We start from the raw sequence: 26,057 nt of genomic DNA, 5'->3' as shown, positions 1-26,057 counted from the left end.
AAATTGCTGTCACAAATTCTAATTTCCACTGCTTCCATGAACAGAGTCCCAATAATTCGAAGTGTGAGCCAGGATCTTCGTCTTTGCGAACATAATCTTGTGTTTATTCCTTAGGCTATGCTCGGAAACTGATCATTTTTAAAAGTTATGTACTATACTTAATGTGACGTTGATGTTCAAAACAGCGGTCAACAGTAATCCGTACTCCCACACATCCGCTGCCACACTCACAAGGAACATTACAAAGGGCAGTCAAATGATGAAAAAAAGAAAGTAAACTGTTAATTACTTCAAAAGTAATCATGATACCTGTTAATACACGCGTGCATGCATGTCCAAAGGAACGTTACATCGTACTTCTTAATAACACAGGCACTGCAATATTGTAGACGTTAATGTACAAATGGTAACCCGCGGATTTTTTTATATTTTCACTTAAAGAGTGAGGTTTCCATTGCAAACCCACGGGTTATAAATGAGACGCACCGTTGACTAGTCACAAATCATCACGACTGCTTGTTCTCGGGCTGACTGTCGTGTTTCATAGTGGATTAAACTGCTCAAAAGGCCTGCAACAAAGCCCAGTGGTCTTCCTGTGCGTGGCGAATCCGCATCGTCTAATGGGCTATCTGAAAATAGATAATTAATGTCTTGTTGTGATTCCCTAGACTGCACTCTGCCTGTTGCCTTGGCTTCTCTACCATGCTAAAAATCCGAAAGTCTTCCTTTCTTTTCACCTGACACACTATTATCTCTAGCTCACAAATACCACAGCCTTTCATCATATGTGCAAAAGTCAAGGCGTATCGAATAAGATGTGGAAACAAGATCGTGGAAACTACAATGCTAGAAGCTTGTGTATCACCCTAATCAATGTATTCATAATGGCACACTCCGTTTATTGACAATCCACTGCGTTTCCTCACAGAACAAATGTGGCTAAAGCGATTATAGTGAGTCTTATTCTGAAACAACTTTCTGTCGATAAAGTTCTAATTGTAGTACAGTAATCTAGAATATGATCAACCGTTATTCCAAGCTATAATTTGCATTGTAAACTGTTGTACGAGGAGATTAATTTGATCGGTAGAGGGCGAACTTTCTAGAGGACACAATCAGGTAAATAATCTGATAATGTCATCCTATGTAATTCGTAAACTTATGTCGAGATACTCGTACCTTTATGACCTTTTAACAAATGCACAAAACTGAGCAGTAGAACGATTAAGTAGAGTAGAATGATTAAGCCAACATGAAGTATTGCGTTGACGAATAATTTCTTTGGGTTTGTTATTTCGTGTAGATTCATTCCGATTCACTCTTGCTTTTCCGAATGCTGTTGCGTAGCTCGATGACCTAGCTGAAATGCCAGGTTTACGTAACATGCCAGGGAGCACACGTTACACTGAAGTCGTTTTCGGGATTTTCTGTAATAACTTCGAAAATGATAGGAAATAAGTTGGAAGATCGTCAGATTTTGCTTTATGTTTTTACTTCAAGAAAGAGAAGCTCGATCTAGCAGATACTGCAGTAGAAAATGTTAAAATGGCATAGAAGATGGTGTATGCAGAAGCAGCTTGGAAATACCGTTTGAAAATTTCGATAATCGTTATCAGGCTTTCTGTTTGCCTAAAAAAGGCACATCGTCTATCAAGGCTGTCGTCGAAGGAAACCAAAGCAGCTTCTTGCAAAAAGATTACTACAGGGCCTGTCGCGTGAATGTTAGGTGTACTGATTAAGTGCCTCTTATCCACGAGACTTGAACAAAAAATTGCAGACTCATTTCTCTTTACATTTATTTTCGTCCTTTTCTTTTACACGCGTCGCTTCCACTATAAAGAACGCTGCAGCATGCCACTGAATATTTCCGCCTCGTATGAGTGTCACGTTGATCGTGCGACATAATACGCATGGGATGAGGGGCTGCAAACCCTGTGTCCACAAAAACGTTGTGCAAAATATAAAGGCGAAAAACTGTGAACTATCTGCAGAGGGAAAATTTTGTTCCTGATCCCCCCTAGCACTAACAGCCATCATTCCTGTCTCTGCTTTTGACGAGTTAACAGAACTTCACAAAGCCACATTCTTTTTTCACTGTCCCTTATTCACTGAGAAAAAACCTCTGTAAACTAGCGTGTTATCTAAGGGGTAGAAATTTGTATATAGCTTTACCCAAGGCTGGCATTACTGTTACTCTGCCATGCTCAAAAACTTTTGAAAGTCCATGTCTCCGCTATAAAAATGGCAAAAACATACGAAAGTCTTCGCAGAATCAAGAATGCATTTCAGAGTTGGTACTTCTATCTCTAGAAATGGCTTTCCTTCTTCATTTAAAAAGTACAACTAAATTTAATCAACGAGAAAGGCAAATTATTTTACAAACAAATAAACTGCTGAAGTGAAATGAAAGGAGTGAATAGAGCATTACAGTTTGACTCAAATGATCGATTGCGACAATTTAATGTGGAAAATATAACAGGGCTCCAGTAAATGACGTCGAGAATTGGAATAGTTCGAAAGAAGTGGTGGTGTTCGTTCTGCGGTCAGAATCTATGGTCATCAGTCCCCTAGAACTCAGAACTACTTAAATCTAACTAGCCTAAGGACATCACACAACACCCAGTCATCACGAGGCAGAGAAAATCCCTGACCCCGCCGGGAATCGAACCCGGGAACCCCGGCGTGGGAAGCGAGAACGCTACCGCACGACCACGAGCTGCGGACCTCTGCGGTCAGACTAAACATGCTAACACAACGCGGTTCTATCGGGCTGGACCATCGACGCAGACATACTCTGTTCAGATTTGGTAAATCAACAGTGTGTAGACTTTCGTTTCCACAACTCCGTACGTGTTTCATTAATCTCCGCTGTAACAACTTGCCTAGTCTTCTGGTAGCCGTCAGGTATTCCAAGAACGAAAAAAAAAATCTTCCCTAATTAAGTGAACCGTCTCACCAGGGTTTTCCTTGATATGAGCGCGATGTGGACCCGTAGTTGAGTCACATGATTTGCATCTGGACGAGACTCGGTCGCATTTCCGTCCTGAAAATTTTTTGCTGTGGTTTTCCCGCATCCCTTCTGGCGATTTCAGAAGGCTTATTGCTGATTCTCTTATGGATCCTAGAAATCAATCAGCATCCCGGCAGATTAAAACTGTGTGCCCGACCGAGACTCGAACTCGGGACCTTTGCCTTTCGCGGGCAAGTGCTCTAGCATCTGAGCTACCGAAGCACGATTCACGCCCGGTACTCACAGCTTTACTTCTGCCAGTATCTCGTCTCCCACCTTCCAAACTTTACAGAAGCTCTCCTGCGAACCTTGCAGAACTAGCACTCCTGAAAGAAAGGATACTGCGGAGACATGGCTTAGCCACAGCCTGGAGGATGTTTCCAGAATGAGATTTTCACTCTGCAGCAGAGTGTGCGCTGATATGAAACTTCCTGGCAGATTAAAACTGTGTGCCCGACCGAGACTCGAACTCGGAACCTTTGCCTTTCGCGGGCAAGTGCTCCAGCATCTGAGCTACCGAAGCACGATTCACGCCCAGTACTCACAGCTTTACTTCTGCCAGTATCTCGACGATCGTGCTTCGGTAGCTCAGATGCTAGAGCACTTGCCCGCGAAAGGCAAAGGTCCCGAGTTCGAGTCTCGGTCGGGCACACAGTTTTAATCTGCCAGGAAGTTTCATATCAGCGCACACTCCGCTGCAGAGTGAAAATCTCATTCTGGAATCAGCATCCCATTTCTTTTGACTTCTTCCAGATATGTTCGGTTCTAATCTTTGAGTAGGCATCATCTTTCAGATGTAGAACCACGCCTACCAACTTTCGTGTGTGTCGCACAACTCTTTCTTGCGTTTGCGAATATTTATTTATTTATTTTTCGTCAGAGTATTAGCGTCGAGAGACGATAAAGACTAGTGTTGCACAAACCGAGAAATGAAGAGTTCTTGATTCAAACGTGTTCTCTACGTTCTCAAGAACTGATGTCAGTTGTTCGAATTCCACATCCGAGAACGAGACCTCCCGTTCCGCAGATCATGTCATCGTCGCTCGAGACCAGAACGCCAGAACGAGAACGAGTTTTGGTTGTTCTCATAAAAGTTCTCGGTTCCCGGAGCTGTATTCAATTCCCTTTTGTTCTCGAGAACAGAGTTCTTGATTCCTTGAAGTTCTGAGTCATGCCTATCAGTGCACCCTCACCAGACAGGGCCGACAGCTCGTCTTGCGGAAACGACTGTGCAATGCGCCGGGATATGCAGGGGGGAGGGGGAGGGGGGGTTACAAATACGTGGAAACACCAAAAGCACAACAAACTGTCATGCCAAATATGGTACTGGAAAACCATTAGCACTCAAAATAGCTACCAGTCGTCTCGGAATGGATAAATACAGGCCCTTTAAAGTTTTAAATATAATCTTACATCATTCTCGTTGCAAAATGGTAGCAACTTCAGGTAACGATGATGGCGGTGCATAGCGATCACACACCCTAGTCTCCAAAGTAGACCAGAAAAGTAAATAACATTGTGATTTGGTGATTGTGATAACCGGGGGAGGCGCGACAATTCATCCTCATGCTCAGAAAACGACTCTTGGACGATGCGAGCTGTGCGAACAGGGCGTCTTTCTTCAGGAAAAACAGTATGACATTTGGGTAACAAACATTGTACATGGGATGGACGTGATTGTCCAAAATGATCACATAGTCCTTGGCACTAGTTCGAAATGGTTCAAATGGCTCTAAGCACTATGGGACTTAACATCTGAGGTCATCAGTCCCCTAGACTTAGAACTACTTAGATCCAACTAACCTAAGGACATAACACACATCCATGCCCGAGGCAAGATTCGAACTTGCGACCGTAACAGCCGCGCGCTTCCGGACTGAAGCGCCTAGAACCGCTCGACCACAGCGGCTGGCTTGGCACTAGAGAGACCTTGCAGAGTAACCATTATACTCATGGAATACCACGATATGGCTGCCCATATCGTCGCCGAACTCCAGTCATGTTTAATCTTGGAACATAAACTTACAAGGGGAAGCCACGGCGTTTGGAACGCGGATTTACTGCAAACTTCGTACGCTCGTAGCTTGAACGCTAACCACTCGGCTGCCGCAGCTTCACGTTAAAAATGGCCACGCGCAGGTATTTATTTGACGACCGAAATTATCTTTCGATTTTCTCAATAACGCTTGAGAACTACGCGCTACAGCTTACACATTTTGTTGTCCTCATGGAGTATTACGAGTGTACGAAGTTTGCGTAAATCCACGTTCCAAACGTCGTGGCCTCCCCTTGTTAGGCAGAAGTTGGAAACAACCAACCAGATGACATTCTTCCATTGCTCAACAGTCCAGGTTTTATGGCTTCGGCACTGATGTGTGGGTTTGGAATTCTAGCTTGCCCTGCAATCCCCTGCTTATGAAGCTCCCTTCATATTGCTTTCGTACTGCCAGATTTTGCGATTGCGACATTCGGCTCTGCAGTGACCTCTGCAGCTGCCATCTTTTTATTTTTCATCAGAGTCCTCATCAATGGCCTTCCATCTGGATCACTCAACGCACACTTACGTCCGCGTTGTGACTTAGCGGATGATGTTTTCCGCTTTCCCTACATCTGGTATGATGCGGTCCCTTTTGAAACACCAAACACTTCGGCTACCATGGTTACGGAAGCACCCACCGCACGAGAACCAACAATCTGCCCATGTTCGAATGCCTCGAGCTCCGACGTGATGCACTTAACGAGTTCTGACCACGATTCACACTTGCAACGTATTGAGGACATTGGACAAGTGCCGTTCATTGTCAAACACAATAGTGCAATCTGCAGACTTGACTGACATCCGCATTTATGTCCAAGCATGCATTTCTAGCGATGTATCCATATTTCTGTCCAACCCCTGTAGGTAGTGGTAGAGGGGGCAGTCAACTTGGAAGCCACAGATCGATACCCGCCTCGCTGTTTTAAGGCTTCAGGGCCGCTTATGTAACGCAGGACACACGCACAGGCTCTCTGGGCTCTGAAGAAACCCGGCCATTCGGACAGAGTTACGCTCAAATCTGAGACCGCGAAGACCACTCTTTACTGGGAGCCGAGGCCGATTAGCATGAGCAACGCTGTTCTTCAACAACAACAACAATCAATTTTGTTTTCTCCATGCTGGTTCTTGTTGAACTCCGTGGCTGTAAATCAGCTGAGAATTTGTGGCTTGTTACGTTCTCCATCAAAAATTCTTAACAAAAATCAGTTATAATATTCCAAATGATATTCTATTTCTCTTATCAATTCGTTATGCAGGTACAACGTGAAAATGTGACCGTACGAGAAAGTTCCTTCTACTTGTGGTAGACGCGTGGGTCACGTTTCGGCTTTTTATCTGTTGAAATTAATCGGAAAGAATAGACTACCTCTAGCAAGTTTAACTGAGGACAGAGAAGACAGGTTGAAAGAAAAATGTCGATTAAACTTTAGGCAAGCATATTTCTCTCAAAATTGAGACTTAAATCATCACTATTGCTTTTTTTAAAAAAAAAATACTTTCTCGAATTCTTATTGTGTCGTTTCGATTGGGATGTGCTACATTTCAGAAATTAATGATACTGTAATTCATTATTACTTGGAAGGTTCACATATCGTATCATGGTATAAATTTGCTATCTGCCGCACAGTCGACAGTCCATACTAAATCCGAATCGATATTTATCACCTTTCAATGTGCTCTGTAACATTCTAACTTATACTTCGTAGTGAATAATTTATTTGACCATGCACCTCTCTGTATAAGCAGTTAATTTCGTCGAGGGTAGAAAACGCTCATATTTTGATCAATGAAATTAACGAGACACATAACACAGCTTGATTTATTTTATATCTTTTTTTCGCACCAGTTCACTGGTATGTCCAGTTGAACAATACTTTTTGCACAATGTTTATATGATTATTGCATCAGCTGTCGCATCAAACGGGATTGCATGAAATGGCGGATTAAAGTTTCTATACATCAGATTACCACTAATGACGGACAAGAAAGAGAATGCGTCCGGTCTACTTCAGGCGCAAATTAATTATAATTATGATTTGTGGTCTACGTTATTTCAGGATGAAATTACTCATTGATATTCTCTTTCATATCTGTTATGAAACAATCTAATTCTCTGCTACGACATAGGCGGTAAATAAAGAAATATTACAATTCTTTACCTATAATCGTTAACCCCGTTGGTTCCTTTCAGTACTGAAGGCATTACTTTTCATTCGACCCTTGTAATAGTAAATCCCAATCCAAAGACTGGTAAAACACCATACGAATCAATACCGATAGTGCAAACGCTTCAAAATAGATGATGAACCACCGCTTGGACCATTGCTAGGTGTTTTGCCGCCCTAGGCTGTAGTTGAAAAATGACTATCCTCTATTTATTTTACTACTATAGGTCTCTCCGATATCCCCCCTCCCACGACCACCACCACCAACAGCCAACGGCACTACAATTCAAATCTCCCATTAAACTAAGGCGAGCAGACGTCCTCATTTTCTGGGGACAGTCGTCAGTTTTCACGCTTTGTCGCCAGTTCTTTAAAGTTGATTGAGAACAACAAATACATACGTCCTAGTTTAAGGAAACGACAGCTAATTTGTTTGAGAAAAGACAATGCAACTCTTTTCTCTCTGCGACTGAGCGAGGTGGCACAGTGGTTAGCATATTGGACTCGCATTCGGGAGGACGACGCTTCAAACCCGCGTCCGGCCATCCTGATTTAGGTTTCCCGCGATCTCCCTAAATCGCTTCAGGCAAATGCCGAGATGGTTCCTATGAAAGGGCACTGCCGATTTCCTTCCCCATTCTTCCCTAATCCGAGCTTGTGCTCCGTCTCTAATGACCTCGTTGTCGACAGGACGTTAAACACCAGTCTCCTCCTCTCTCTGCGAGTCTCAGCCTATCAGAGACAGATAGACACTATCTCATTTTTATGCATGGGTATGATGAACTGCACTCACCTTTTACTATGTTAAAAGAAAAGTTTAAAACCTAACTTGTGAATACGTGATCGATTATCGACAGGAAATAACAGTAGAACTAAAAACATCAACAGAACCACTCAATACAACTGGCAATTGACGAATGACCTGCAGTCACAAAAACAAAAAGAGGGACTGAGGGAGGTATAGCATAAAGTCGCGTTATGATCGCAAGGCAGCGAACGTGCACCTCTCCAGTGCTCGGGCGAGATGAATCGTGGTCATGTTTGTAACCGTTTCGTACTCACTAGCGGGTGCTTTAGTTTTGAGTTAGATAGAGGCAATGTCTTTACCTTTGTCAAAGTAAGTAAAGGCTTATTAAGTAACTGCTCCGTACGCTTTTGAAAATAGTTCGGTGTTTTCATATTTCCTCTTTTTCATTTTTTTCTCCTCATTTGCCCAACTGTTTCATTGTTTGATTCGAACTTAATTTTTTCTGCTCTTAGCCGCCCCAGGCGGCCGCCCAGTCTTACGTAACGGTAGAAATTGGCCTGACCACCGCTGTGTGTGGCACCTCGAAGCTTCTTATCCATCGAGCAGTACGCAGTGTGAATTTGATGGTACTGGTCCCGTTTCCACTGAAACATCTCCTCCTCGTGGAGGCGTCATACAGATGTTTCGTTCACGCGCTTACTGCACTGATGAGCAAAGCATTACCATTACTGCTCACAGCGGGATTAAACGCCGCCTGGTTGCACTGCGGGCATGCGACGCGGTGCGGACAGTGCATTACATAAGCGGGGCAGACACAAATGGGAAATCTTTCTAGCGATGACACGGGTCGCAAATAAGGACACAAGTGACTTTTCCAAAAGCCAAACGGCCCCACATCAGGCAACAAGCATTTTGGAAACTGCGAAACCCGTCGGCCGTATGTGTGCAACTTTCATGAGCATAATATGGAAAGTGGTTGAAGGACGGTGGAACCACGTGTGGGCGACAAGCTGTTGCATCTCCACACCTCGGAGGCTTGCACGTTCTGTAAAGCAGAGCAGATGGCGATCTGCAGGAGGTCTGATGGCGGATTACAATGCCAGTGCAGGCACGAGGGCTTCAGAGCACACTGATCATGGAGCTCCACCACAAACGATCGCTACCCGACCCCACGTTCACCCATCGTCGTCATCAATTACAATAGATTAGTGGAAACTTGTCACTTCGTCGTATGAATCACGTTTCTAGTTTTTTACCAGATGGACTGTCATGTCCGGATGCGCCGTCATCCAGGCGAAAACGGCTGCTTGAAATGCGGACCGCGCTACGGGTACAGACTGGCGGAGGCAGTATTCTGCTATGGGAGGCTTTCACCTGGGCTACCATCGGACCTGCGGCAATAACTGATGGCACCATGACAACTGCGGACTACGTGAACGTTATCTGACACCACCTACATCCTTTCATTATACATGTTTTCCCTGAAGGCGATGGTATCTTCCGGCAGGTAACTATACCTACCATAAGGCAATTGGTGTGAGTAGCGTGATAGTGAACTTACAGTGACGTAGTGGCCACCAATTTCGCCTGATCTGAACTCGATGGGACACATATGAGATGTTAAGAGGTGCCAGCTCTGTGCCCACAAACCACGGGAAGTGCGTAACTTGTGCATAGACAACTTGTGCCACACACCTCTGGAGTCGTATCAAGAACCTGTCGAACTCATGCTACGTAAACCGCTTCTGTATTACGTTTCAAATGAGGTAGTCATAATGTTTTGGTTGATCAGTCTATATCAGCGTGTTTCTTGTTTTGGAGAATGCTTACCAGACTACATTAAGATACTTTTAGTTTCGTCGATTTACTCGCATTACGAGGGTGAGTCAAATGAAAACCTTAAATTTTAAAAAAAAATACTATTTATTGTGCAGAAGTGGTACAAATCTGTATCACGTTTCAACATAATCTCTCCCATGCTCAGTGCAAGTCCTCCGGGGCTTACAAAGTGCATAAATTCCTTTAGAAAAAAATTCTTTTGGTAGTTCGCGCAACCACTCATGCACCGCGTGCCGTACCTCTTCATCAGAACCGAATTTCTTTCCTCCCATTGCGTCTTTGAGTGGTCCAAACATATGGAAATCACTTGGGGCAAGGTGTGGTGAGTATAGTGGATGAGAAAGACACTCAAAATGCAGGTCTCTGATGGTTGCAACTGTTGTACAGGCAGTGTGGGGCCTTGCATTGTCATGTTGCAAAAGGACACCTGCTGACAGCAATCCACGTCGCTTTGATTTGATTGCAGGCCGCAGATGATTTTTTGGGAGATCTGTGTATGATGTACTGGCGACAGTGGTCCCTCTAGGCATGCTATGCTCCAAAATGACGCCTTTTTCGTCCCAAAAGAGAGTCGGCATAACCTTCCCTGCTGATGGTTCTGTTCGAAATTTCTTTGGTTTTGGTGATGAGGAATGACGCCATTCCTTGCTCGCTCTCTTCGTTTCTGGGTGGTGGAAGTGAACCCAGGTTTCGTCCCCAGTAACGATTCTTGCAAGGAAGCCATCACCTTCTCGTTCAAAGCGCCGAAGAAGTTCTTCACAAGCATCAACATGTCGTTCTCTCATTTCAGGAGTCAGCTGCCGAGGCACCCATCTTGCAGACACTTTGTGAAACTGTGGTGTGCTGACCCATGACAATCTGTAAACATGCTGCAATGTAATTCAGTGTCACTCGGCGGCTTTCCTTCATTATGGCTTCAACTGCTGCAATGTTCTGTGGAGTCACAACTCGTTGTGCCTGACCTGGACGAGGAGCGTCTTCCACTGAATTCACACCATTTGCGAACTTCCTATTCCATTCGTAGACTTGCTGCTGTGACAAACATGCATCACCGTACTGAACCTTCACTCGTCGACGAATTTAAATAGGTTTCACACCTTCACTACGCAAAAACCGAATAACAGAACGCTGTTCTCCCCTGGTGCAAGTTGCAAGTGGGGCGACCATCTTTATACTGATACTGCGACGGTATGTGTGCATCTGCACTATGCTGCCACCTACAGGCCATTCTGCACGCTGTAGCACGCTTACCAACTTACCGGATAACTGCTTGAAATTTCGCTTTGTTATTACAAATTTAAGATTTTCATTTGACTCACCTCGTAATATAATTTTTTGTTGGTTCATGTGATTCTCTGCCAAGCTGATTAATTCAGAAGAATAAATACCTTCAAGGCAATGTTTTAAGAGTTAGCTTCTTTTCCAAAGCCAATCAGAGTTCCATCCATCGTTAAAACACTTCTTGTGTTCATCACAACAAGCGTATTGTCAGGATTGCCCCAGGCAAGTGTGTTATACACATAAATCATATGTCGGACAGCGTAAGGAGCAGTGTGCGGCTGTTTGCTGATGACACTGTGGTGTATAGAAAGGTGTCGAAGATGAGTGAGTGCAGGAGCATACAGGATGACTTGGACAAAATTTCTAGTTGGTGTGATGAATGACAGCTAGTTCTAAATATAGAAAAATGTAAGTTAATGAGCAGGAAGAACAAACCCATAATGTTCTAATACAGTGTTAGTGGTGTGCCGCTTGACACAGTCACGTCAATTAAATGTCTAGGCGTAACGTTGCAAAGCGATATGAAATGAAGTGAGCGTGTGAGAATTGTAGTAGAGAAAGCGAATGATCGACTTCGGTTTATTGGGAGAATTTTAGGTCAAGTGTGGTTCATCTGTAAAGGACACCGCATATAGGACAGTAGTGCGAGCCACTGTTGAGTAACTTTTGAATGTTTGGGATCCGCCCCTGCTCGGAATTAGGAAAGACATCGAAGCAATTCAGAGGCGGGCTGATAGATTTGTTACTGGAAGTTTCGAATTATCACGAAAGTATTACGGAGATGCTTCGGGAAATCGAATGAGAATTGGTGGAGGGACGGCGACGTTCTTTACGAGGAACACTATTGAGAAAATTTAGAGGCCCGGCATTTGAGGCTGACTGGAGAACGATTCTACTGCCGCCAATGTACGTTTCGCGTAAGGACCATGAAGATAAAATTTGATAGATCAGGCCACGTACAGAGGCATACAGATAGTCGTTTTCCCTCGCTCTATTTGCGAATGGAATAGAAAAGAAATTGACTAGTAGTGGTACAGGGTACCCTCCGACACGCACCATACGGTAGCTTGCGGAGTATCTATGAGTTGTAGAATGTTCTTTGTGAGTGAATAATTTTCCATTGTTTTCTCTTCGTTCAGCGTCATAACTATCCCTTTCATTGAAATTGACTGTTAAACGACTCGTAGAATCGGTAGAAAATGTCAGGTTACTACTCAGTTTATCATCTGAGAAAACAATCAGAAGAGACTTTAGTAGCTCAGATAGCGACTCCGGCGCTCTGCAATTCTACAGAGCATTCGCCAGGCCTCGATTTCATTACGGGAGTGTTGTCTAGAGATCGGTAAGGGCATCCTACCCTGATTCCGTTCACCACAGGAACATGAAGCTGACGATGGGTGCCTGAAGTACCCACCCTTCATCCTGTTTTTCTGCTGAAGCTCGAGAACCACGTCTTGCTGTATGATTGTGATGCCTTACATTTCCACTTTTTCTACCTATATCTGGTATGTTACTATAGAGAACATTTTGGTATAACTATTCTTACATCTGATATACATGGTGTCAATTATTCACTCGTCGTACGTACGCTGTTGTGACAAAAATCATCGGACAGTGATATGCACTTACACAGATGGCAGTAGTGTCGCATGAACGAGACATAAAAGGGTTGTGGATTGGCGGGACTGTCAGTTGTACTCGGGTGATTCAGGTGAAAATGTTTCAGACGTAATTATGGCCGCCCGGCGGAAATTAACGGACTCTGGATGCAAAATGGTAGTTGGAGCTAGACGCATGGGACATTCCATTTTGGAAATCGTTAGGGAATTCAATTGGTATTACCTGTCACTACGGACTGCGCAGTGGTCTACGGCCTGCACTTAACGACCGAGAGCAGCAGCGTTTGCAGACCTCACGCGGCCATGGACTGACGTTGTCAATAAAGCACTGTCAAGCTGGTGGTGGCTCGCTAATGGTGTGGGCTGTGTTTACATGTGATGGACTGGGTCCTGATTGTTTTCAGTTACTTGGAGACTATTCGGATCCATTCATGAACTTCATGTTCCCAAATAACGATGATGTTTTTGTAGATGACAATGTGCCATGTCACAGGACCATAGTTGTTCGCGATTGGTTTGAAGAACATTCTGGACAATTCGAGCGAATTATTTGGCCACCCAGATCGCTCGACATGGATCCTATCGAACTGGATATAATCGCGAGGTCAGTTCATGCAAAAAAAATCTTGTACCAGCAACACTTTCGCAGTTATGGATGGCAATAGAGGCTGAATATTTCTGCAGGTGACTTCCAACTACTTGTTGAGTCCATACCACATCGAATTGCTGCACTGCACCAGGCAAAAGGAGGTTCGACACTGTATTAGGAGGTACCCCATGACTTTTTTCACCTCGGTGTATATCTGATAAGTGACTATGGAGAAAATGTTGGTGTAGCAATTCTATCATCTAATATGTTTTTCATCAGTTAATCATCCGTTTCATAAACATCACCGTCATTATCTTCATCATATGTTACGAACGTAACAAATTCCATGTCTATTAGAATATTCTGATGAGTTTGTTATCAAGTCATATTTGTTTAGGCAGCTTGCTCGTATGAGTTCACGGAGCAGTCACTCTCTCATACGAGCAAACTGGTCGCTTTGGTGCATTGTAGATGGTGTAGAACAAGTACCGGTTTGTCATGTGACCTTCCACTGCTGACGTAAGCCACAACAGTGAAGTGATAAGTAATGGCCGGTCTGTTGTTTGGAATCAGAGCAGTAAGTTGAGTCAACGTGGAGATGTGTCTGAAGGATAGAAAAGAGCTATCGTGGTTGGATGTACCCTTGAGCGCACCGGGAACGAAGTTGTCTAGCTTGTTAGCATGTCAACACGTACCACACAGCATGTCTACAGGGAATGACATACTGCTCTCAGCAATGCAACATGACGTAAGAACAACAGTCATAATTAGATCCTAAATGAAAGGGAGCAGAGATGAGTCATGCCTCTTCACTGACGATCGGTTAAAAACCTGGCAGGATATAATGCCGTCAATTAATGCAAGTCCATTTCAACTAGTTTTTGAATAAACATTGCGAAGGGAACTGCCTACAACGGACATTTGGTATAGGGTATCGCACAATAAGCCATTTCTCACAGTGGTACATCGAGCTGGAATTCTGCAATGGGCCAAGCACACAGAGACTGGACAGTAGCTGACTGGAGGCATATAGTGTGATTTGATGAGTTGCGATTTAGTCTCTTTTCAAATCATGCAACATATCGAGTGCACCGACGGCTCACTGAACTATTTAGCTTGCAGTATGTGGAGGTGTAGTTCAGGCTAAGCCAGAGGTGGTTCTGTGATGTTTTCTGGGTGTTTTTCGCACTGTGACTTGGCCCCAATCATTCAGGTTACTGTGAACATGAAGCAGGGTGTCCATTTCAAGACTGTCCACATCTGGCAGCTGAGTGATTAGTGTGACGGAATGTCATACCTAACGGCCCGGGTTCGATTCCCGGCTGGATAGGAGATTTTCTACACTCAGGGACTGGGTCTTGTGTTGTCCTTATCATCATCATTTCATCCCCATCGACACGCAAGTCGCCGAAGTGACGTCAACTCGAAAGACTTGCACCAGGCGAACGGTCTACCCGATGGAAGGCCCTAGCCACAGGGCATTTCCATTTCCATTTCAACATTCTCCATGACCAGATGTTGCCCTTACTTCTGTAAGTTTAAGAAAAGTATGCTATGGACACTCCCATCTTCCATTACGACAACAGTCACGTTCACAGGGCTGCACTGATTTCACAAACATTCAGGCACCTCGACTAGCGTGGTAAATCACCCGGCCTTAATCCCATAGCAAATATCTGGGACTACAATGAGGTGACAAAAGTCATGGGATACTTCCAAATATCGTGTCGGACCTCCTTTTGCCAAGCCTAATGCAGTAACTCGAGTGGCATGGACTCAACAAGTCGTTGGGGGTCCCCTGCAGAAATAGTGAGCCATGCTGCCTCTACAGCCGTCCATAACTGCGGAAGTGCTGCCGCAGCAGGATTTTATGCACAAACTGACCTCACGATTATGTTCCATAAATGTTCGATGGGATTCATGTTGGGCGATCTGGGAGACCAAATCATTCGCTCCAGAATTTTCTTCAAAGCAATAGTGAACAACTGTGGCCCGGTGATGTGGCGTATTGTCATCCACAAAAATTTCATCGTTGTTTGGGAACATTAATGGCTGCAAATGGTCTCCAGGTAGCCAGACATAAATATTTCCAGTCAGTGATAGGTTCAGTTGGACAACAGAACCCAGTCCATTCCATGTAGACACTGTCTACACGATTATGGAGCTATCACCAGCTTGCACAGTGCCTTGTTGACAACTTGGATCCATGGCTTTGTGGGGTCTGCACCACACCTGAACCTTACCATCGGCTCTTACCAACTGAAAAGGGGAGTCATCTGACCAGGCCACAGATTTCCAACCGATATCATCTCGAGCCCAGGAGAGGCGATGTCGTGATGTTAGCAAACCCGCTTGCGTCGATCGTCGGCCATCATATCCTATTAATGCCAAATCTTGCCCCTCTGTCCTAACGGAGCCGGCCGAAGTGGCCGTGCGGTTCTGGGCGCTGCAGTCTGGAACCGCGAGACCGCTGCGGTCGCAGGTTCGAATCCTGCCTCGGGCATGGATGTGTGTGATGTCCTTAGGTTAGTTAGGTTTACTAATTCTAAGTTCTAGGGGCATTTGAACCATTTGTCGTAACGGATACGTTCGTGGTACGTCCCACATTGATTTCTGCAGTTATTTCACGCAGTGTTGCTTATCTGTTATCACTGACATCTCTATGCAACCGCCGCTGCTCACGATCAAGTGAAGACCGTCGGCTACTGCGTTGTCCATGGTGAGAGGTAATGCCTGAAATTTGGTATTCTCCGCACACTCTTGACAATGGATTTCGGAATATTGAATTCCGCAACGATTTTCGAAACGGGATGTCCCATGCGTGTAGCTCTAACTACCAATCAGAGTTCAAAATCTGTTAATTCTCTTCGTGCGACCATAATTACGTCGCAAGCCTTTTCATACGAATCACCTGAGTGCAAAGACAGCTCCGCCAGTGCGCTGCCCTTTTATAACTTATGTGCGTGAAACTACCGCACTTTTATCACATTGGTGAAATGTAGCAATAACATCCTCACAATTTGGTAGCTCTACATCTACATCTACATCCATACTCTGCAAGCCACCTGACGGTGTGTGGCGGAGGGTACCTTGAGTACCTCTATCGGTCTCTCTTCTATTCCAGTCTCGTATTGTTCGTGGAAAGAAGGATTGCTGGTATGCTTCTGTGTGGGCTCTAATCCCTCTGATTTTATCCTCATGGTCTCTTCGCGAGATATACGTAGGAGGGAGCAATATACTGCTTGACTCTTCGGTGAAGGTTCTCGAAACTTTAACAAATGGCCGTACCGAGCTACTGAGTGTCTCTCCTGCAGAGTCTTCCACTGGAGTTTATCTATCATCTCCGTGAGGCTTTCGCGATTACTAAATGATCCTGTAACGAAGCGTGCTGCTCTCTGTTGGATCTTCTCTATCTCTTCTATTAACCCTATCGGGTACGGATCCCACACTGCTGAGCAGTATTCAAGCAGTGGGCGAACAAGGGTACTGTAACCTACTTCCTTTGTTTTCGGATTGCATTTCATTACGATTCTTCCAATGAATCTCAGTCTGGCATCTGCTTTACCGACGATCAAATTTATATGATCATTCCATTTTAAATCACTCCTAATGCGTACTCCCAGACAATTTATGGAATTAACTGCTTCCAGTTGCTGACCTGCTATATTGTAGCTAAATGATAAGGGATCATTCTTTCTATGTATTCGCAGCTCATTACACTTGTCTACATTGAGATTCAATTGCCATTCCCTGCACCATGCGTCAATTCGCTGCAGATGCTCCTGCATTTCAGTACAATATTCCATTGTTACAACCTCTCGATATACCACAGCATCATCCGCAAAAAGCCTCAGTGAACTTCCGATGTCATCCACAAGGTCGTTTATGTATATTGTGAATAGCAACGGTCCTACGACACTCCCCTGCGGCGCACCTGAAATCACTCTTACTTCGGAAGACTTCCCTCCATTGAGAATGACATGCTGCGTTCTGTTATCTAGGAACTCTTCAATCCAATCACACAATTGGTCTGATAGTCCACTTTCATCATCAATGAGTGGCTTTAGCTGGATACAGGATACTGTAAGAATCTCGTGGACGCTAAACGTATTAACATGTCTTCTGGGGTCGATTAATTTTTTGTTGAGTGTGCTTACGTGTAAATAGCCAGCGTTGTTAGTTCTTTCTAGGTATATTATCGTACATGGCGAGCCAGTTGCTAGAATGAAGAACAGTTGGGGTCGTTGGCGCCTGGCGGTAGGACGCCCGACACCAGCAACTTGCAGAGGTGACACGCTACTGCTTTTCTGAATCTGTTGTACCAAAAATTGTAACCTAGTTTTTCCTTTTTCTTAATTTTGCAGTGTACGGGAAGACTCGTGTGGTACGCGGCTGCGGCTACCTGACGGATGACTCGAATTCCGACGGCCGCTCGTGCTTCCAGCGATCGGGCACACACGATGTGCACGTGCAGTACTGCACGTGCAACGAGGACCGCTGCAACTCAGCGCGCTCGCGGTCTGGCCCGGCGGCGGGTGCGCTGCTGGCGATAGCGTTGTTGGCGGCTGGCGCAGGCGCTGGCGCCAGTGTGTCGGCTGCCCCCAGCGCCTTATAACGCCGCCTCGCCGGCCGGCTGTCGCCACACCAACCATCCGACCTCCAGGCAGCACCAGCAGCAAAGCCCGCTAGCAGAGACGCCACCGAACGCCAGTTAACCCGCGTTTGCAAAACCTCTCGCGTCGCAGTCGACACCTACGTCTCGCCACGACCCGTCACCCGCCTTCAGTTACGTTTCCCACACGAGCCTCGTACGCAGTGTCGTATCGAATGTTTAAGTTTAGATTTCACACACCCAAAATCTACTGCTTTTCAGTCTCCCCTGTACTTTCTTTTCTTGCAAAATTCGCTTAGTTTAGAAGCGTTGCAGTCTGTGTTCAGTACCTCGTCGCATTAAGCACGAAGTAATCGCACATTTACCACGGTTTGTGCGTTGGAAGTATATATGAAACTGATTTATTTTTCACGAACAGCACGAATATTTCATTCGAATAGAGAGGCAATACTTTCGGTAACAAATACAGAATGTCGGCATGCAGTAAAAGAAATTAATGGCAAAGCGACATGAGAAATACTTCTTTCACTAAGCTATTTCTCCGATTCACAAGTCACACTGTCTCTAATTTTGATGTGGCTTACCGTACTACGGAACAAAAAGAACTGTACATCGATTGATTAATTAAATTTAACTGTTTAGACAGTACAACATCCAATCGACAGTCCAAATCAGCCAATATAAAAATCAGTACAACAAAGGTACTCTGCTATTTCGATAGCAGTCATTAGCCTATAGATATTGTAATTAGACTGTTCTGCGTTAAAATTGTAGTGGTGGAACTGTGATGAGAAGAACCATGTAATTCGTACAGAAATTACTAGACCATTTAACTGTGTTACGACACCGGTGGTATTGCAAATGCGCAGTTTGTAGCGAGGAAAAAACACAATGTAGCATAAAATGTAGTAGGCGTCACGCTTGAGGAAGACGTTTAATGCTACAAGATTGCAGCAGAGCAGAATTTTGCCAGAAGGATTATTTGATTTTTTTTTTTTTTTTTCAGATCACTTGCAAATTTCTTACCAGATGACGTATGAGGTTGCCTGCGTGTAGATGCGTTAAGCCTTTGAAAAAAAGTTCTATTTAAAAGTTATAATAAGTAGGGTCTTAAGTAGTTAAGTGTATTTGTAAACCAAAAGTATTATGATCAGCAGCTCGTCTGTAGTTGGATAGTTGTATACACGATGGAAAATAGTTCACGAATGAGATCCAGAAATACGTATCAACCACAGTGAGGAAGGGAAACCGTAATATTAAAGACACGTTGCTGGGAAGTGTTTCAATACAACGTGAATTTTGCTTACTACATGTGGCTCATGCTTGATCGATGTAAAGAATGAAACTGCAATTTTGATAAAGTAATATGGTAGAAGCTATATAATGTGCGTGAAGTGTGGCGACATTGTTTGTTTCTTCATCTTTCATTTTTGTGTCGCTGATAAAATGTTAATTGTCATGGGCAATAACTATAAAGCAGAGCAAAAGAATTCATGTAATTATTAAATGTTCAGTTATTGTGTTATATTTGCATGAATAAAAAATAATAAGAACTAGAATGTTACAACTAATGATATTCTTCACGTACCTCATAAAAAGGAAATGTAAGTAATGTTGGTTTAGTTACAAATATTGTAGCTTGTGACGTGAAATCTTTTGAGCTTTCGGTTAAGTAACCATTGCATACTCTGTAAGGAAAAAATAATTCTTTACTATTTTTTTATAATACACTTGGAGACTGCTCACAATAAGAACAACAGGCTATGTTTACAACAATTATGTTAATCCACCATTTTTGAGTTAATTAAAACACTACGATATCAGCATTAGTAACCATATGTTCCAAAACTACTTGCAGTGACATGAGGATGCAACACACTCACCTATGCAGAGTTAATTACACTAATTGTTCGGCTTAAGTCTGCTGGTGGTATGCACTGGGCAAATGTGATGAATGCGGGTGGCCTATTATAGTTTTATTAAATAACTATCAAAAATAAACCAAGTAATTTCAGACCGACACTGCCTATATCTCACACCATTAGTATTCCTGTGCAGATTGCTCAATTTAGACAACATGAAATGCTGGAATACCCTTCGGCCTCTGTTAAGTATGATGACAACCTGTCAGCATACAGTAATCTGTGGAATATAAAACTGTCTTCTGTTAATCAGACTGGCCATAAATAACTATTTATACCGCTATAATGAATTCAGTATAAACAAAGTATACAAAAATTTATGTCAAGGAAATTCCTTGTAGAAAATTAAGTGTTACAGTGATTATATTACTATCAAACTGCAATAAATGCTTTGTGGTCTGATATCATATTAGACTATTTCTTAACTTCAGTGATCCATTTGTCAATATTGTTCAATACTCACAAGAATAACTTGTTACGTTAATGCTTCCTTTATTAATGTATATTACATAACACACATACCTCAAAACCAGATGCAGTGTGGAATTTGGATCATTCCTGCTTTGGCTTCATTCAGTATTTTAAATGTATAGCATCTTTCTGTTTAAGATCAATTGGATTGCGTACTAAATCAGTAAGTGTAATGGCTGGTTTTCTACGTATATATATTTGCACACAGTGTGTTAAAAATGAAGCTTCTGTTAAAATGTGTCAAAACGTCTCAGAGGTGTATTTTTTTTTTTTTTTTTTTTTTTTTTTTTTTTTTTTTTTTTTTTTTTTTTTTTTTTTTTTTTTAGATAGTCACATTTTGGTCTAAAAAACCCTTAGCAGCCCATACAACATGGTCTGATGTGTGTCTCGGAAGAACCTACTGCTACATTTCACACTTTTGATGTGTCCATCATTATGAAACAGACAACAGCTTCTTCCACTTTAGTTACATAATTGCCCTAAATATATTGTTAAAAATCAAGGTACACATATAGCCTATAACTTAACTATAAATCAATAAATGGTAACAATGCACTTATAAACCCCAGTACACCCACAATTGAAGAGGGATGAAAAGTAAGAACTGAAGAAAAAGTTAAAGGCCTTAGCAGATCAAAAGAAATGGAATAAATGAACAGTGAGCCACTTTCATTAACAGAGTTTGATGATCACTTCACAGTAATTCATACACGGATTTCTTCAGAAACCATAACTGACTGGAAACAAAAGCACTTGCACCTTCACCACAGCCACATATGGCAGCACACTATGCATTTGTGTAAGTGTTGTTGCACAATCAGAAATATTAAGAAAACATGTATATGTTCATTCATTAACAAAAGAACAAAACTAACATACTTCTGTGCACACTGCTTCTAAGTCAGGTAATGGTGTGGAAAAGTCTTAGTGATTACAAATGTAACAAGAAGTGTTAGAAGGTTCCATAAGATATGCTTTAAGAAGGGAATAAAAGCCTATTAGTCAAGTAATATGTTTTAAAATATGTAAATATTATAACTTAAAAACTAGAGCAGAAGCTGTATTGACACACTAGTGTTCATGGGCTAAAAACTCTAGTGTATTGTTATATGTAAGTAGTGGTTTTACAATAGCATTTTAATTATTGTATAATAAATAATTTTAAACAAATGAATTATAATTTAAATTAATACTATTTAATAAGATGCTGACACAGACTAACATTAACCATTCAAACGCCTGAAATAGTGAACCAGATAAAGTATTTTATTATTATTCAGAATAGTGTGAACAATTTTTAATCATAATCTTGGAGATGTGGGGAGGCTTTTGACTTCCATTTCTTGTATGACAGCTGTTCTGGTGGTATTCAGTATTTTTATTGTGATATAAATTTTTGTGTTCCATCAATTTTCCCCATCAAAATAACATACTGTATTAACTTCCAGAGCTATAACATCCCAGTAATAGTAAAAAAATGCCATATAATTATCATCTGAGAGTTTCAATGTATTATTATTACAGCATGTATATCACATTTAAGAATGAGCTTCTTGTCTGTCTTACATTAAAGAAAATCCTTGCATTACCCAGGATCATTGTTTCATTGTATTTTATCAACAGAGTAGCTACATGTTATGTAAAATTGGAACTGTTTACCAAATATGATGTAATCATAAACTGATCTGTTGTGTAGAGGTGGCTGCCCTGTTAGATCTCACAAGTGATGCCTACTGTAATGATGTGTTTGCAGCAATAACTTTTACCACATATCTAATGAAGTGTATAGCTGTGATTTTACTTCATCAGACTGAAGAATATAAAGTATTTTTTTTTTCTTTGTATGACGGTCTGTTTGAAAGCTTGTAGATATGAATGCCCCAATGTTTCACTAAGGTCAGTGTAAAGGAATATGCATAGAGAGAAATATTGGTTTTCTTAATGGTAAACAGGCTTGAGTAAACAGTTTTTAAACGTATTCAAGTGCGAGTATCAGTACATCAAAAAAACAGAAAAGTTTTACAGAAAATGGCAACTCCTCATTGAACACAATTAATTTGTATGCATAGTTGAGTGAACACTAAATATCATACAGCGAGCACATTTATTGAAATGTGTAGAAAAGCTAAATAACTCATGCAATGTTGTTAATGTTCTACTAAAATAACACTTACACAGCTTTAAATCCTCTGGATATGGTTGGTTAGTGTGCAAAATGCTACTTTGCAGTGAGTCAATGTGATCTGTAGTATATAGAGTTAGAGAAAGTACATAGTAATCAACATGCCTTGCTGCCATTGCAGAATATTTATTTTCACATTTTATTTTTGTTGTATGTGTGTCACTTTACTGATGGAGAAATGAATTCAAAAAGCATTTCATGATTTCTAAAAGAATTACAGTGAATGCTTTCATTCAGTCGTGTGTTCTAGATGGACAGCAACATAGAGAGATTATGTTTGTTGTTAAGAGAGAGTGAGAGAATGTTTCCATAAAGAAGTATTCTGTATATAATGTTTGTTACCTTATTTGTTGAACTTATTAACAATGCAGAAATGTTGTTGAAACATGTTAAGTAGATATTCTCCTATGAATGCGTTTGCATTTTAGCAAGTGCATTAAATTATTCTAAGCTGTTTGTATGTTACATTCCGGTTTTGAAGTTGTTAAATGCAGTTTGTTTTGGAAATTTCAGACAAGAAAGTGAGCATGTGAAACTGAAACTATACTGCCATGTATCGGTTACTGATTTTATAAACCTTTAATTATGTCCTTGCAGTGGCCTAATATTTTAAATTTTGTTCTGATTCCAGCAATTCTGTACCAACTGTGTGTTAATCTGATATGGCTGTTGTTATAAATATATAATATATTTTATAGTTTTCACTTATTAATCAAGGGGGCAAGAAATCAGGTACCTTTTAAAAAGCCCTTTGAAATCACATGGCATAAACAGAATGACAAAAGATCTAATAAATGTTTTCAGAAGTGATTGTGTTAAATGCTCCTATTTTGATCTAAAATTATGTTTATATTGACGTAGTTACACAATAAAAAGTTTTTTATTTTATTGAAACAACTCTTTATTCTTTTGTAATGAGGAAATTTCACTTATGATGGTCTCTTATGTTTCCACTCGTGATTGTTTCAGACACTACAGCTCTGTATTTCAGAAGCAAATATGGCACAGGAAAGGAATCCAAATGCAAAGTAGGACAGCAGTCAGTCTTAGAAATCTGTAATTTATTCCAGGGCTAGATTTTTGACTGTAGGTTAGTCATCATCAGTGCAGTACCAGAAGAGTCATGAAGGTTACCCGGAGATTCATAAAGGTAGAAATGTGACAGAGCATAAACTTGTGACAGTTGACATTAGCATTTACATGGCAGAGTCGGAATAGTTTTGATTCTACCATGCAAATGCTAGCGTTAACTGTTACAAGGTTATGCTCTGACATGTTTGTATCTTTATGACTCTTCTGGTAATGCACTGGTGATGACTGTGTTATATCTGAAACCTAGATCTGCTATAAAATACGGGTTTCTGTAACTACTGCTGTCCTTTACATCTGAGTGTTCTGACCTTTCCTGTGTACCACCAGTATCTAATGGATCCAGTTTAGCTAAAGGGTCAGAATATTTTAAAAGCAAATCAAATTTAAGTAATATACCCTCATTCTCTCCACCTAGAGACAATCAAGAAAATTCATTAAATGCACGATAAAGAAAAAAATTGGGTTAATGGAATTTACCAATAAATGCACTAGTTATCATGCAATCTATAATTTGCTAGTATAAAAGAAGCTATTGAAACTATTTTTAAAGCTAAACAGTTAACTGTTAAATAATATTACTCATACTTTATGGAACAAATACTTGAAGGACCACTCTTATTGTGATTCTAGTTGTGACAGCTGGGTTGTTCTCCAACTAGCAGAACATCAAATCAAATGATACACCATTGCAAATGGATCTGTAGAGAGGGCTGCAAAGAAGATGTATTATGAAAGGAAATGAGTGAAAATTAGGGAAAGCCTAATTAGATATAAACCTTAGCACTGTATGATGTTTAACATGTCATTTTCCACCTGTTCTTGGCGTTTATGGGAGTAAGGATTCCCAGGACTGTGGACCATGCTATGGACACCATAGATCACACAGTAATTTGAAAATATGATAACAGCTTGAGAAATAGTTACTAATCACAGGAAAAATCATTTAGATTATTGATTTTAAACTAGAATCAGGTAAATAAATAATCATCTCAACTGTAGAGAATTGAAACAATGTGCAAAAGAAAAACATTTCCTCCATGTTCATCAACATTAATTTATACCACAGGGTGTTGTTGCCAAAGAATTGTTCAAAGGATAAAATTTTGTGACCCACATCTGTATACATATTGATCATTAGATATGCAAGTTATGTAACATGGAATTCCCAAAATCCATGTAAATTTTATTTTTCCCATTAATTTCCCTCGAAATCATCTCAAAATACTGTCCACCAAATTTTATGCACCAGAGTATATTCTCAAATTATTTAGCAAATGTCCTGTAATACATCTACTTCATAAATCTGTTCATAAATGCTTTTTGGTAGAAATATCTGTTTCTCTTTGCACAGATAGCTTTCTTAATTTTTGGGAGAGAAAGAAATCATACAGGACAAGCATTATCCTTCAAGGCAAATCTTTGTATGTTTCAATTTGGGTCCACTGTTACCATCTTTCATTCTTTAAATGATGTGCTTATATCACAATTTGCAAAGAAAATGCATTCCCATCCTTTTGCTCTGTTTCCTTGTGCTCTATACTTCTCTTGGATGAGTGTTATTGGTGAAGATCCAGATCCATGACTGCGTTTGACTGATTTGATACAGCTACAGTCTGTCACCATCTGTGGTTTTTGTTGTTGTTTTGTATCTGCCAGAATTAAACTTGCCGGCCACCTATTGACATAGCCAGTCAGTGAACATTCTGGTTCTAGGTTAGACAGCACAGTGTTAATGGAGCACAAAATTTATTTGTATAAAGATACTCATAAATGATTTTCAAGATAGCCTTTTATTCCATGCAGTTGAACTGTGAGTGTTAGGAGGTGACTCTTCTTCAAGCATATTGGAAATGAAACTCAGTTTCTTCCACAGTAGCTGTTTATTTGATGCTCAGACCTACTTGAATCTTAGATAAAGAGAATTTATATCAGGCATCGATTCATTGAAAGGTCAAGATATTGTTACTATTGAAAGACAATACGCAAATTTCAAATGACATAAAGCACAGATTTGCTTTCAAATTCTCTCTGAAAACGTAGTTATCCACAGAAAGCTCCCATTTCAGCTTGATGGCTGACAATGAATGAATATCTTAGTGCTAAATGCTTAACTCCATTTTAAAATGTTCCTTTACAAAGAAAACCCCAGTCATATTTCCCCAGTTTAATTTTCCTACCACTGAAAAGATTAGTGAAATAGATATTCATGTCAGTGGTGTTGAGAAACAGTGACAATTCTTAAAACTGAATAAAGCTTCAAGGCCCACTGGAGTCCCTATCAGATTCTGTACTGTATTTGCAGCTCAGTTAGTCCCTCTTTTACCTGGAATCTAGATCCCTCGGACAAAAAACCATGCCCAGCAGTTGGAAGAAATAACAGGTCACAACCTTCTACAAGAAGGGTAGCAGAAGGGATCCACAAAATTGCTGGCCAATATCCTTGACATCCACTTGTTGTAGAATCTTAGAACATATTCTGAGCTTAAACT

The 26,057-nt window shown here is 41.4% G+C and overlaps 1 protein-coding gene across 2 annotated transcripts in view; it reads left to right on the top strand.

The window, feature by feature from the left end:
* The window catches only part of LOC126411514 (uncharacterized), a 410,659-nt gene extending 387,286 nt beyond the window's left edge, over positions 1-23,373 (top strand). For both annotated transcript variants that reach the window (XM_050081368.1, XM_050081369.1), the window contains 2 exons: positions 17,654-20,550; positions 20,625-23,373. In XM_050081368.1, coding sequence (XP_049937325.1) covers positions 17,654-17,904 — 251 coding nt within the window. In that variant the 3' untranslated portion in view covers positions 17,905-20,550; positions 20,625-23,373. The remainder of the gene's footprint in view (positions 1-17,653; positions 20,551-20,624) is intronic.
* The last annotated feature ends 2,684 nt before the right edge of the window (positions 23,374-26,057 follow it).

The sequence above is a fragment of the Schistocerca serialis genome, chromosome 1, assembly GCF_023864345.2.
Source record: "Schistocerca serialis cubense isolate TAMUIC-IGC-003099 chromosome 1, iqSchSeri2.2, whole genome shotgun sequence".
NCBI lineage: Eukaryota > Metazoa > Arthropoda > Insecta > Orthoptera > Acrididae > Schistocerca > Schistocerca serialis.
This window is presented reverse-complemented; position numbering and strand designations above follow the sequence as displayed.